At 42.2% G+C, this 14,781-nt stretch overlaps 1 protein-coding gene across 1 annotated transcript in view; it reads left to right on the top strand.

The window, feature by feature from the left end:
- Nucleotides 1–14,781, top strand: part of OIT3 (oncoprotein induced transcript 3) — a 55,094-nt gene that overhangs the window by 31,044 nt on the left and 9,269 nt on the right. Inside the window, exons 6-7 of the mRNA XM_020783153.3 lie at nt 1,707–1,867; nt 7,066–7,481. Of these exons, the coding sequence (XP_020638812.3) occupies nt 1,707–1,867; nt 7,066–7,481 (577 nt within the window). The remainder of the gene's footprint in view (nt 1–1,706; nt 1,868–7,065; nt 7,482–14,781) is intronic.

The raw sequence follows: 14,781 nt of genomic DNA, 5'->3' as shown, positions 1-14,781 counted from the left end.
CTCTCATTCTTTTCAGCTGTTTGACCAGTCGTTGTCAGAAGCACAGAGTTGCCTGTCCCGCCTCCTTGTCTGGGTGGGCGATCAAACAAGGAGGTGAAGTGAGGAAGCCCATGCTGCTGCTGGAGACTGGTCAAACAGCTGAAGAGGAGGAGAAGAGGAGCGTACGCTGACTGGTGAGTGGGAGTTCCTGTCAGGGAGGTCGGGGAAGGGAACATGTGGTGCCTATGGTGTTGCACATACAAACCAGCATGAACATCCAAAACTAGGTTTGTGCCCCTCTGTATTTGGAATGTCACTTGCTATGCTGGCTGGGAGATTGAGGGGAGCTGTAGCTTACTCAGCTTCTGGGGGCTGAGTGGAGAGCATAATTTTGTTTGCACTGAACCCTCTGCTCTACCCCCAATCTACATGCACACAGATGAGAATCCTGTACAAAAACAAAAGCCAGACTGCACCTGTATTTGGGTCAAGCAAGCAGGCCCTTCTGCTGCAGTTCCTTGTGCATTTGCATGCATAAGGTATGTGCAGTTAGCATTTGAAAAAAAGTGTTTTCTTCCACTGGATTTTGGGTTCTCTGTGTCTATATAATCATATGTAAATTGGACTTCAGGTTACCAGATGGGTGCCTTGGACAAAACAGGATGCATTGTAATTGTGAAACAAGAAAGTGCTATCACATTATACAACAGACAAAGGCAGCACATGGACTGAGTCCGCAGTTACTCTAACCCAAATGTTGCCCTCCCACCCAGGCCATCTGGGATGACAGACAGAGCCACTTTGAAAAGTGTGACTTTCTTTTACTTACATGAAATGCATAGCTATGGAGCTATTTTTCCCCCAGGGAGGAATGTCAAGGTTGTGACTGAACCAGTCTTATGGTAATATTATGTTGTGGCTGACAATGTGGTGAAGAATGTATGAAAACTCTTGTTACATATTTATAGAAGAAATTTACTTCTTGGCCCCAGGAAATGGCACAAGGAGACTTTCATTGATGTGGGAAATGTTGCAGAGATACTGATTAGATGGCATTGTGACAAAAGGTGCCTGGTTGCACATCTTAAATTTTCAAGCTCACATCCAAATATTGTTTTGATGGGGGAAGGGAATCCTTTTGAAGCCCATGGGCATGCCCTCTATTACACTGGAGAATATATCTCCTATACGTTGGAAGAAAATCCAGCAGTTACATTGGTGTTTCTCATTATTATGATACAGTACCATCACCACCACCACTCTGCAGCTTTCCTAGGCTGTGAACACCAGTTCACCGCTGCTGGTACAGCATTAGCTATCTGGAGGAGATTTCCCATCTGGAAGAATCCTTGTTGTATAGAAGATTAGAATTTTAAGTCATAACAATAACTCAGTCTGTTGGTGACCCATCATAAAAGTGCTATTAACATGACTTGATCTCAGAAATGTGACATAAGTACAATGAAATTCATATCCTGAGGGGTGGGAATGTCACTGAAGACAGACAGCTTTTGAGGAATAAATGGAGTGGAATCGAAAGTCTAACATAATTGTCAGCTTTAACAACCAGCAAATCAAAGCAAGGTTTCCATAGGGCAAGTTGAGCATCTGTCAAGAAGCATTTTCTGGAGGGACAGGAAGTATCAAAGGAGGACTCGTCTGCCTTTTCTGCCTTTCCTCACAAAGTGATCCAGCATATTTAATTATATCTGCCTTTTTCCCCCAAGTCCCAGTTCTGTGCAAATCTACCTCCATAGAAGTGAACATCCCTAAAGATCTGGTTGGAGGGATGGATCTTTCACTCATCAATGGGTCATGCAAAGGAGTTTCCAATGGCACACATGTCAATATTGTCTTCTCCTTGAAATCCTGTGGCACAACTGTAGAGGTATGTAGCAGCAATTGCTTTTCATACTGGTTGCAAGAAGCTGTGTTTTTGTGTACCGATTATCAGTCCTGTAGCCTCATCCCATATATGTGCTTCTGGTATAGGTTAGAAGACAATGAAGGATACGTCAACACTACAAATGTATGTTGGTAGTAATCATACCAGCCTAAATGACTTGGCCTTAACTGAAGAATCTCTAAACTCTGAGGGTCAAACTAGATTCAGTAAATCAGAGAACCACAGAATTGTAAAGCTGGAAGGGGCCTCATGTGGCGACTGCCCATGTCATTCATGTCACTCATATTCATGAGATGATTTACATGAACCTATGAGAGGGCTGGAGAGGTGGAGTCAGGAGCTACATAAGGCTTGACTGGAGAAGGAGGAGTTAGATAGGGCTGGTTAGGGAGATAGGTAGAGAGGGTGGTAATGAGACTGTAAGCTGAGAAAAACTATGTACCGTATTTTTCCATGTATACAATGATACTTTTTCCTAAAATAATTAGGTGAAAAATTGAGGGTTGTTTTATACATGGAAGGAGGCAGAGGCACTCGTGCATGCTTGGGCACCTCTTGCTGCAGCCACTGCCCATTGCCTCCTCCAATGTGACTGTGGGGCTCACCGTTGCTGCCCTGTCCCCTCCAGTAGCAGCAGCAGCAGGAGGAGGTAGAGGCAAAGGAGCGCTTGTGCGTGCTCACACACTTCTTGCTGCTGCCTATTGACTGCTGCCACCGCATTGCTTCCTCCAGCGCTCCCTTCCGGCAGGGGATAAGGTGGCGACAATGTGAGCTGGAGGTGAGCCCCGGCAGTTGCACTGGAGGAGGTGATAGGATGGTGGAGGCAGCAGGAGACAGAGGTGGAGGAGCAGTTGCCCATTGACTGCTCCTCTGGCAAGGGTCAACATTAAGGGGTCATCTTGCACATTAGAGGGTCATATACACAGAAAAATATGGTACTGAGGGAACTGATGATGAAATGCTTGTGTACACTGAATAGCTGAAAGACTTCTGTTATTGTTCATTCTGCTTCCCTTCAATAAATAAAGTTCTGTTTTGTTCATATGACAAGTGTTCAGACACACGTCATTTATATTGTGGATTAAAGTAATCCACTGGTGGCAGCGAAGAGAGAATGTGATGTGAGCCTCTGTCTGAAAATAGTAAACAGGGGGCACGTGGGAAACGCGACACCCCAAAGCCATTGAGTCTAAACCCTTGCCATAAAATCCACAGCTAAAGCATCCCTGACAGATGGCCACCTAACCTCTGTTTAAAGACCTCTGGGGAAAGAGAGTCCACCACCCTCCAAAGCAGTCTAACTTCTGCCATTAAGCAGTTTTTCCTAATGTTTTGGCAAAATCTCCTTTTTCATAATTTGAATCCATTGTTTTGCATCTTTCTGTCTGGAGATACGTATAAGTCAAAGTAAGTTTAAATGAGCAAAGAATAGCCACTGTGATGTTCATTTTCCTACATTTTTGTACAGCTGTTAACAATGCTGTTTACCTCCTAAGGAAAACAAGTTCATGGGGGCGGGGGATTGAGAGCTCTGATCCTGCAGCTGAGTTAGATACTTCCACTTTGTGTCTCTTTTACCTTCTTTGATAAAATCTATTGTCAGATTTCCATACGGTCGTAGACTGCACAAATCCTGCTTTCACCTAGTTGTCATATTGAGGATATGAGGTTTGCCATCCTGTTTGACAGCAAGAGAAACAAGAATCTGCTTACTTAGTGTTTCTCTCTTGTCACACTTTACAGTGCTGCTCTCATTGCTTTACCCGGGCCCCCAACCAAAGGATTTCCCATTGCAATCATAAAGGCATCAGATGAACTTCTATAGCCTCTTCTTCCAATCATCTAATTATCAATCTGAATGGTTACTGCTTCTGCCTTCTTCTTTGCACCTCCCATCTAGCATATTCCTAGGAATGGGGGTATAGAATGTGTATTCCTCCGTGTCCCTCCGTTTCCCAAACAGATAAGATCTGCAAACTCCACAAAAGTCCTCCTAGTTTGAAACAAATGTTTTGTTGTGATTGCTGTGGCCCACATAAACTCAGCTCATGCAATAATGAATCTAAAATGCTATAGAATCAGTGGGGCAATGTTAATTTTGGGCATGCATGTGCTGGTCCTGACAGTCTCCATAGCTCATCGTTGACAGAAGGAAAATACAAAACATACAGGCAGCTGGATTGGTTAATATTAACAAATAAGAAGTAAGCCCCAGTTAAGTGAAACCCCACCCTCCACCCTTGTGCAGCAACCAGAAGAAGACGACATGACTGTATTTGAATAAATGTAGATGGTTGTATATATATGTGTATGTGTGACCCTATCTTGTTTTCGGGAAAACATGGTAACATTTGGAGCCTGACCAGTGAGGACAGAGAACTATAGCAGACCTGGGGGTGGGGGGTGGGGAGGAGCACAATATTGAATATTTCCAAGTTAATGATTCTGAAGGAGTCAAAGGATGGTGTCATAATTATGTTGGCCAATAAAGAAAAGCATTTCCATGCTTCCTTCACAACTAAATTTTGAGCTCAAGTGCCTTTAAATTTAGTCTATAAAAACATAAGCTGGCTGGATAACTCACTGGGTTGGAGCATAGGTTTTGGGAGTTTGATTCCCTGTTGTGTCTGTTAGAAGAAAGCCCAGTTTGTGTGGCTCTGGGGAAACTGTATTGTCTCAGAGTCAAAACTCCCGGGAGGTGTTTTCATAAGTCAGAATCAATGTGACAGCACATAATTGTTAATTATAAAAGCTAGAGTGTATTTTCATCTAGCTATTAAGTAACAATTGATGACACACTGAATTCTGAAATATAGGAGAAATCCCTATGTCCCTTAATTTACATAATTTATTCTGGTGTTGCTAATCATGGCAGAAGGTCAAAGCCCTATACAAAGCACCAAAGACTTCCCCTAGGTACTGGAAATCTTATATCTACATCTCTGACATTTCAGTAGGTGCTAGCATTTTCAGTTATATTTATTGCTGCACGAGCATGTAGCAATAGATACTGTGTAAAAGCCCAGTTCAACATTCCATAAGCCAATTCCAAAAATAGGACTGTCCCAAACAAAAAATTGTAACTTAGAAAGTGGACTTCGGATCAGCACCAAATTTGGCACAGGTGTGGCAGACAATCTGCTCTTGCTCTGTACCAAATCTGAGGATATGTGGGGAAAACTGTTTTCAAGTTATTAAGATTTTAAAAGTAAATCTTTGACCTTCTGTGCCTGCAAATTTAAAACAGATCAAATACAGTGGTGCCTCGCATAGCGACGATAATCGGTGCAGCAAAAATTGCTGCAAAGCAATTTCGTCGCTATGCAATATTAAAAAGCCCATAGGAATGCATTGAAACCCCTTCAATGCGATCCTATGGGCTTCAGACTCACCTTTAAGTGAAAATCCTCCATACGGCGGCCATTTTCGCTGCCCGGGAAGTGAGGAATCTGTCCCAGAAAACAGCGGGCAGCCATTTATTTTACCCAGCGGCCATTTTGGAACTGCCAATCAGCTGTTAAAAAATCATCGCTTTGCGATGATCGGTAAGCGAAACAGGGTACCGATCGTCACAAAACAATTGCAAAAGCGATCGCAAAAAGTTAATTGCTATGCGATTTCATCGTTAAACGGGGTGCCCATTAAGCGAGGCACCACTGTACATTGAAAAGATCAAACTTGCTTACCTTGAAAATGAATGGTTAGTCCCAGACTCTTTTGTCATTTGGAAAGAATCCAGGCACCAGGACTCTAATACTGACTTTGAAAAATAGTCATTTCTTGCGGCTTTCTTATCAGCATGAACATTCTAAACATAAACATTCTTGCAAGGGGGGGGAGCTGAACTTTTGAAACTGCCAGTGAGGACCAAATTAAATGACTTTTAAATTCCTTCCTGGCCAAGCAGACATTAAAAAGAATTTCTATTTCTGAAGTAAAAAATTTTAAAAGATATTTTAAAAATAAGGAATAAAAATATTCAGAAGTTCACTCATTTAAGCTATGAAATTATTGTTTTTTTGCTTCGCCATTGGGGATGATTTGCATCCATGTTAGCAGAACCTGGGTGCCTATTCCACTCACCTTGTCATTATACCATTGTTTGGTAATTAAGAAAGAAATTCTGAAGATGCTATGTGCCATCAAGTCACTTCTGGTGGATGGTGACTATGGGCCATTCCACACTGTCTGTTTTGGATATAGGGTGGATCAGGTTACAAAGGGTCTGTTGAGGAGTGGAGTAGGAGTGATGGGCCCATCCTATCCCCATAGTAAACAATTCCTTGTAGCCTGATCAGCTGTCAGATACACACTTTTTCTGATCCTTTGCAGAGAGACAGGGAAAGCCAGTCCTCATCTCCCAGGCTACAGATCCATTCAAAGCAAGCTTTACCCAGTTTACTCATGAATAAGCAGAGAGCAGCAACAGCAGCTGTCATGAGGGAAGAACATCGGGGTGATGGTTGGGGAGACAGAAGGGAGGTTAAAAAATAACCCTTGTCACCTGCCTTTCTCCTCAGCTGGGGCTTTGCTGCACAATATCGTACCTCATTGCCAGCAGCTACATGATGCCAAGTTAAGAGCAGCCTGAATGTTGACAACACTAATGGCAGCAGTCAAGATGGTCTACAGGATGCCTTCTTCTGCTTACTATCATTCACCCTTGTTGAAAAACAGCCCTGACAATGGCTTTATGTTTGAGTGAGAAGTGGTTTACTGAAGAAAAAAGGAGTCAGCTTCTGAGATTTTCCCTTGTGTGGTGTCCCTTTGCAAATGGTAATGAGCAGAAGGGGGTATCCTGTAGAACATCTTGACTGCTGCCATTGGTGTTGACAACATTCAGGCTGCCTCTTCCTATGTAAAGTTTGACATCCTTTTTTTTCCTGCTGGCAATGCAGGCATGACATTACAGTATGCAACAATATCAGATCATTTCCTGGCTTTTTAAATCATTGGTACAGAAGCACAATATCCCACTTTCATAACCCAAAAGTTTTTTTTGAAGGATCGAATATTTACAAGCACATGGACTAGAAACTAACTTTCAAAAATTTCTTAGGATTCCCAGTACCTTTCTGTACACTCCCACAGGTTCTCTGAGATGGCTGGTTATCATAAAGTTGCTCCTGATGTCTCTATTCATATCTTTCGACAATAATTTCTTCTCCCTCTGGTTACAGGTGGCAAATGACAAAATCATCGCTACCAATATGGTGACCGGCTTGCCAAAACAAACTCCTGGTAGTAATGGTGACATCATTGTCCGAACCGGCAAGCTGCTGATCCCTATAACTTGTGAATTCCCTCGCCAGTACACCATCTCGGAGGGTTACATTCCCAATGTTAAGAACACACCGCTGGAGATTATGAGCCGCAACCGAGGTGTCTTCCCATTCACTCTTGAGATTTTCAAAGACAGCGATTTTGAAGAGACCTACAGGGACACTCTCCCGACTCTCAAACTCAGAGATTCTTTGTATTTTGGGATTGAGCCGTTGGTACACGTGAGTGGTCTGGAGACCTTGGTGGAGAGCTGCTTTGCGACCCCAACCTCCAAGGCTGATGAGATTCTGAAGTACTACTTAATCCAGGATGGGCAAGTGTTATTACATGTCTTTCTATGCACTGATATTTAAAGTGGAGCACTTTTTTTGCTGTCAGGGTCATCTGCAACATAACGCGTGTGGAAAGTGCCAACGCTTTCCCACAGCCAAATGGCCTTTGGCAGGCAAGGGAAGGAGAGGCGGCCATTCAGGAAGATCACACCAGCTGTCATACCTACCTAGTCAAAACTACCCACTTCATTAAAAGGGGCCAGAGGGAGCCACTGGAAAAGCAACTGGATGACTTACAACAGCATTTACAAGGGAAGCATTTTCCTTTTAATTATAATAGTTGATAATTACAGTAATTTGGTATCCACAGTTAAAAGCCATGTGCCCTTCTATGTAGGACAACTGATGACCCACCGTTAGAGTGTATTTAATCAATTAGGAGAATTGCTGTCTTCAGGGGGTTGATTATCTCAATGGAACACCTATTCAAGGCCATAAATGAGCTGTAGAAGCTTTGTCCTTGTTCAATAATTCTTCGTAGAATAGGTGCATTAACTAGAAGTGAGATGTGGCATTGTGAGCTTCTTTCTGACCTTATTATCTTCAAGGGATACAACAAATATGACACTTTTGTTAATTCTTTCTCTATGAAACCTTTATTTCAGCTGCTAGACTGATATTGGGGGAGATTTTTTTGTCCCTGTAGTTCTTTTTTTAAAAACTGGAATCGTCCCACGCTCATGCTTATGTTACAAAGCCCCCACTAGTCACTTCTGAAATAATAGGTTGGCAGACCCTGCCAGAAGCTTCCAAGGGCTTTAAAAAATCTTGAGAGGAAAAGCCCAAGAAGGTAGTGATAGTTGTGGTGGTGATTACAGCAACCACAATAATCGTAACAAACACAAAATGGCTAGAAGAAGGAAGACAAGAACACATAGATACTTCTACACAAGTTGGACAGAACTATCTCATAGTTTGGATGTGTTCCTTCATGGTTCTCACTGAGAAGATATATTTTATCAATTCAGCCTTATGTCTCTTTCATCACATCTTGCTCCATAGTCCAACCGAGAGAATAGAGAGCTGCCCATAGACATCAGTGGGAAAATTAAAGGGTTTTAGGTAGTTAGGATTGGTCAGAAATATGATAAACCCCACCATGTGCCCCAACAGTAGTAGAGGGAAGAAACCCATATAGAAGAACAAAATAACCCCCAGTGGAGACTGAACATGCTTAGTGGGTATGGAAAGTTGACTCACTGCATGAAGACAAAGTTAGCAAATGATTTCCAGTGTGGTGTGTGGTGATTGGGAATGAAGGGAGCTGCAATCTGACACACCTGACAATCCCCTGCCCGGGGAAAGCCTGCTTTCCATGGTCAGCTGCCAGTTCTTGTGAAGGAAGGCTAAGTCTCAGGCTAAGATCTTTCTCTTCAGCTGCTCCCACCAACCATGAGGGAAGATATACTTCTAGGGGTATGCTTTTTTCCATGATTTCGTACTTCAGTTCCAATAATTAATTAATTAATTAATTAATTAATTAATTAGTTTGTTTGTTTGTTTGTTTGTTTGTTTGTTTGTTTGTTCGTTCGTTCATTCATTCATTCAATTTATATCCCACCCATCTGGTATATTCTACCACTCTGGGCGGCTTCCAATATGACATATAAACATTAAAATGGCACAAGAACATTACAAAACAATCAATAGCAGATACAGTGCAAAAATATAGTAAATAATAGATAGCAAGGAGGAGAAGAGAGTCAAGTGTTGACAGGAGGGAAGGCCTGGATGTACATCCATGTTTTTAGTTGAGTTTTAAAAGTACCCAGCGTGAAGGCCTCACAAATCTCTGGAGGAAGGTTATTCCAGAGGCGAGGAGCCATCGCCGAGAAGGCCCAGTTTCGTGTCTTTTCCCTCCGGGCCTCCCTCGGCGTCAGGCTCCTCAGCCTCACCTCCTGACTCGCGCAGATCTAGCAATTAGCAATTACATACTCTAGCAATTACTTTCAATAATTTCAGAATCAGTTTGTTTCACTTTTTTTCCTGCTTACCAGAATGTCTTCCAGCATAGGAAACATAGTCAGTGGTCTGGCTTATTCCCCTCAGAAGTTGATCACTGCCCTTTAAGCCTATGTTGCTCACCCTCAAGTGCTGGGTGGGGTGGGGGAGGTAGCTTTCAAAAGCACACTGGCTGTAGTATATATTATGGCACTTATATGAATTGTCCCTGAATAAGTTAGTGGCTTGTCAGTGTCGCTGAATCCAAACTAATTACAGCTTAGACAAAGCACTGCAGAATCTTTCTGTGCTTTCTGTTCTGCTAGTTAATAAATCATAAATAAATGACTAGGGGTGTACCTAGGGCAACTCACAAAATTTGGGCTTCAAATACCCAAGGTTTGGAAATATTACTTTTTGGGGGCTACCACTCCCAGCAACCCCATTGTTCCTTTTATCCTGTAGGGGGCATCCACACACTACAAAATGGAGTCAGGGCGGGACAGAACAGATGAGAGGCTGAGTTTATAAATACCTCTTTGATGGCCAGTGTGATGTGATGCACAGTGCCAAGTGCCATGTGGTTAGTCCACTGTACATACTGAAAGCTACACTGAGACTTATATTTTCAGAATATTTTTCAAATTCCCCTGCTCTGAAATGGGATCCAGAACACGCAATGACTTGGAAAGAAGATCTATTGAACTCAAACAAGTTTTACTTTTGGTAGGCATACTTAGGACTGGGCTATAAGTGTCAGAGCTATAAAACTGTTCCTGTCTTATAAGACAGGAACAGTTTTAAACACAAAATCCAAGCAGCAGTTTTCCCTAAAAATCATTTTTTTTCAGATTAGCACATAGTGTATACATAATCATAATCATCTTGAACTGCAGAGCTGGAGGGGACCCTATCAATCACTGCGTGCAGTCCCTGTCAAGGAAGCACAGTGGGGAATAGTACTCCCAACCAAACCACTGAGCTATCCAGCCGTTCTCATCTGCCAGAAGCATGTTGAAAAGTGTGGCTTTGCTGCCTGTTGAAAACAGCAAAGTCAGAAAACTTTGGCAATTGGCTGGCAGAGCGTGGCAAAGTTATTTCTTCAAACACCCATGACCCCTTGGCCATAAGGACTGGGAAATTCTAGGAGAGTACTTTTGCTAGGCTCTAGCTATTCACGGCACAGTGCGTTGAAGTTGCACAAGTTTACTCAAAAGCTTCTTAATAATGGGGACTATATTATGACACTACTCCTAGTCTCAGATTATTTATTTTATGTTTAACCTTTTCCCATCTTTATTTTGGAATAGCTCAGGATTGTGTGCATGTTTCTCTTCCAAAAAAACAAAAAAACAAAACAAAACAAAAAGAATTACAAAGTCCTTGCTTCACATAAAATATAATTTGGAGAAATCAGCAAAACGATGTAGCTGGCTCAATAGCTCAGTGGCTTAGGTATCTGGAAGTTCAATTCCCCATTGTGCCTCCTGGGAGTAGAGCCAGCTTGTGTGGCCTTGGGCAAGCTGCACAGTCCCAGAAGAAGGGAATGGGAAACCACTTTTGTGAATTCTCTACCTGGAAAATTCTGAAAAGGAATTTAAGTCAGAATTGACTTGATGGCACATGATTATTTTTAATATGCTTGTGGCTGAAAAAGATTTGAGTCCAATTCTCTCTCACCAGAGTTTGAGACCCTAACCCCTGCACTACAAAGTTCTTGCTGCACATAAGCTATGATTTGGAATGTATTCCCCCTGCACAGGGACTTCACCCATTTACATCCATGTCCACTTGGGCCAACACTTAATGAGACCACTGTGAGCTGGTCCTTTACCAAGGTTGGCCCATGTCGCTGCCTGAGACAGACACAATGGTCCCTCCTTCTCCATCCAGGCACAAAAGTTGACTGGACTGGCAATTAAGGTAATAGTGCCCCTCACTACACCAGAGGAGGTGAGCTAGTGTGGGAGGCCTTGTACAGGCTATGCAGCACCTGTAACTCTGACCTCCACCAAAGAATAACATCTTGGGTGTTCAGAACTAACAGCCAGAAGGCGGCGGCTGCTGATGTCGCCAGCATCTCTAATCAGAGGCAGGAGTCTCACTCTGCCTAAGGACAGGGCCAGCTCCAGCAGGAGCAGCAGAGGTTCTTTGCCCTGCTCTTCCAATTCATGGAAAGAGCCAACTTTACTGGAGGAGTACCTGACAAATAGTCCCAAAGGGCCTTATTGATCTCCTACAATTCCTACAAAATCATATTTTATTCTACAATAATAGCAATCTGCATGCTGGGCACATGTCTCATCGCTTGGATATATAAAAATAAGCCACAAAATCTGTATAGGAGGCTGGGTGGAAAGGTGGATGCATTAAAGACTTCTGATGTATTTGAAATTTAATTAATTAACTTTTCCGGGCAAATAAAAAAAAGCATGGAGAGAGCCACCCAGTCTCACCTTTGGAAAAAGAAAAATGATAACTCTGGCTGCTTCTTGGTTAAAAGAAAAAAAACATCTTTTTCTCAGGGTCCATGGATTTGTTTTTATGTTGCGGTCTGCATCTCCACATGTCTGTCTACAGAGAAGAAGGAAGGAGGGAGGAAAGATGGCTAACAGAGGAAACAACAGGAAGTAAAGGTGGTCTCAAGGACTCTGAGGCATGGAAGTTTAGTGGCAAATACAGAGCATGCTTCCCGCAGACACCTGGTGTTAAAAGAGAAGCATGCAAGATTATATTTTTTTCAACATCACTTCTCAGTCTTCCATGCAAGAACCCCTGAGTCTCATCTTCACTCACAGGTTCTCAAACAGGTCCTTTACTAATGGTTTGGTCAGGATATCTGCCGTTGTCTCTGCAGTACAGTGGACCCTCTACTTACGGAATTAATCCGTATTGGAACAGTGGCTGCAGGTCGAAAAGTCTGTAGGTCGAGTCTCCATTGACCTACAATGCATTGAAAACCGATTAATCCCGTAACCTGCCATTTTTGTTCCATTTTGGTTTTTTTCTGGTCTGTAGGTCAATTCTCTGGCTGCAAGTCAAACCTAAATTTTGCGGCCAGAGAAGTCTGTAACTCGAAAAATCTGTAAGTCGAGCCGTCTGTAAATCAAGGGTCCACTGTAGGTAATTAGAGTATCTGGATTATCCCTTCTCAGTCAGGTCATGAACCTGACTTGGTATTTTATGCGAATTTGTTTGGTGTGTGAATTCATTTCCTTGCTGTATGACAGTTTGACACAACTCTGGTTATCAAATGTTGAGGCACACCAATTTATTTCAGAATGATGCCCAGGTTTCTGTGATCTTTGCTCTTACAAGCTTTGGTGTAAGGCTTAAAGCATAGACTGATTTTCTTCTGAAATTGTTTGGTACTCTCCAGCAGTCAATGTATATTTGTGATATGAACTCAAATGCCTCTTCCTTTTCAGAATCCAGCTTGAACATCAGGCATTTTTTATTCCATATATGGTGTACATTACCTGTCATTAACACTTGCAGTCTAGTAGTGTTCCAGAGAAGTAATTCAGGTAGACCTTCATGAGTGAGCTATGATACTTGCAAACGAAACCTTGCTTTTTTCCAAGATTAAAGGTAAAGGTAAAGGTTCCCCTTGACATTTTAGTCAGTCGTGTTCGACTCTAGGGAGCTGTGCTCATCCCTGTTTCCAAGCCATGGAGCCAGCGTTTGTCCGAAGACAGTTTCCGTTGTCACATGGCCAGCACGACTTAAATTCAGAACACTTTTTACCTTCCCACCGAGGTGGTACCTATTTATCTATTCGCATTTACATGCTTTCAAACTGCTAGGTTGGCAAGGAGCTGGGACAAAGCGATGGGAGCTCACTCCGTTGCGTGGATTCGATCTTACAACTGCTGGTGTTCTGACCCTGCTGCACACAAAGGCTTCTGCGGTTTAGCCCGCAGCGCCACCATGTCCCCCTCTTCCAAGATTACCAGTCATAAAACAGAGCAAATGAGTTTGCAAATGACAGAGGTGTTGGGTATGTATACAGCAACCTGTTCACAGGCCAGGTCAATGTGTGATGCCAAACTGGATGAATATTTGTTTTTTATACTACCAGAATACAGCAAGCTAGTACTAATTAGCCTATAGCTTTAAGGCGAACCCTTGTATCTATTGTTTCAGGAAATCTATTTAAGGAAATGATAGGAGAAAAAGAAGTACCTGGAGTTCCTTGCACAAACTTCTAAAAATGGCTTCTGTGTGTGATGTAACATTTGTATTGTGTGATGCAGCACCTGTATTATAGGGGCAAGAATCTAACCCGGTGCACACATTCCTTTTTAATCCTTCCTGAATCCATATCACTTCTGATGTGCAGATTGAAAGTGACTGCAGATTCAGGAAGGATTAAAGTGGATTTGTAGATCTAGTCCCTCTGTTTGGCCATGCCTTTCTAACAAAAGGAGGATTAAGTTTAATTAACTTCTATGGTGGGGAGAGAAATAGACCAGAGACTGGCAAACTACATATCAAATTAACAGCTGACAGGTTAAGAACAGAGAAAGATGCCAAAATGCTAAAGTCCACCTGTCTCTCTTACAGTCTGTCACCCCACTGGTTACTTGTTGCTTTCTACATTGTTTCTGTGTTGAATTCCAAGATTAACTCCTTGTTTCCATTCAAAAGCGGCACCTCCTGAAACAAGGATAGAATGCTGTGAGGCATTTTGAAAATTAACGGATTAATTACAGCATAAATATTGGACAACAGAAAAACATGAATTACCACAATGTATTATATTTCCATGTGTTCCATGTGTGTGCGTGTGCATGCGCTATATATTCATATATACTGATCATTATGGCCCTTAATAAGTTAATTAAGTTAAGCAATGAGCTTTTCTCTTTCCCCAACTCTGCTAGGGATAAACAGTTTATAAACTCTTTTTCCTAGAGTCTAAATAATAAAGACCATTATATCCAGGAGAAGAGCACAGTAATCAATGCCTGTGACTTTCCCCTTCCTTTTCCACTTTACTGCACCGTTTACAACATTCAAAGTCCACATTCCTGAGATTAGATTGTTGGAGAAAAATGGGCCATATTGTGTTATGATTTACCACAAAACCAGATGTTTTTCTCCTTGTAAAGATTGACTGCTGAGAAACAGCAGCGGCATCTACCCATTAATTCTTACATGTGGCACATTTATATTCTCAGCATTGTATCTAGGGGTTTTTCCCCCACAAGGCAATGATATTTGCAATCCCCAGTCTGTTTTATTTGAATTAGTCTACTCATTTCAATTCTGAATTAAGCAGATTGAGAATCAGAAACCTTGTCATGTTGATTGAAACCCAAACAAAAAGCAGACTGA

The sequence above is a fragment of the Pogona vitticeps genome, chromosome 3 (genome assembly GCF_051106095.1).
Source record: "Pogona vitticeps strain Pit_001003342236 chromosome 3, PviZW2.1, whole genome shotgun sequence".
In the NCBI taxonomy this organism is placed as follows: Eukaryota; Metazoa; Chordata; class Lepidosauria; order Squamata; family Agamidae; genus Pogona; species Pogona vitticeps.
This window is presented reverse-complemented; position numbering and strand designations above follow the sequence as displayed.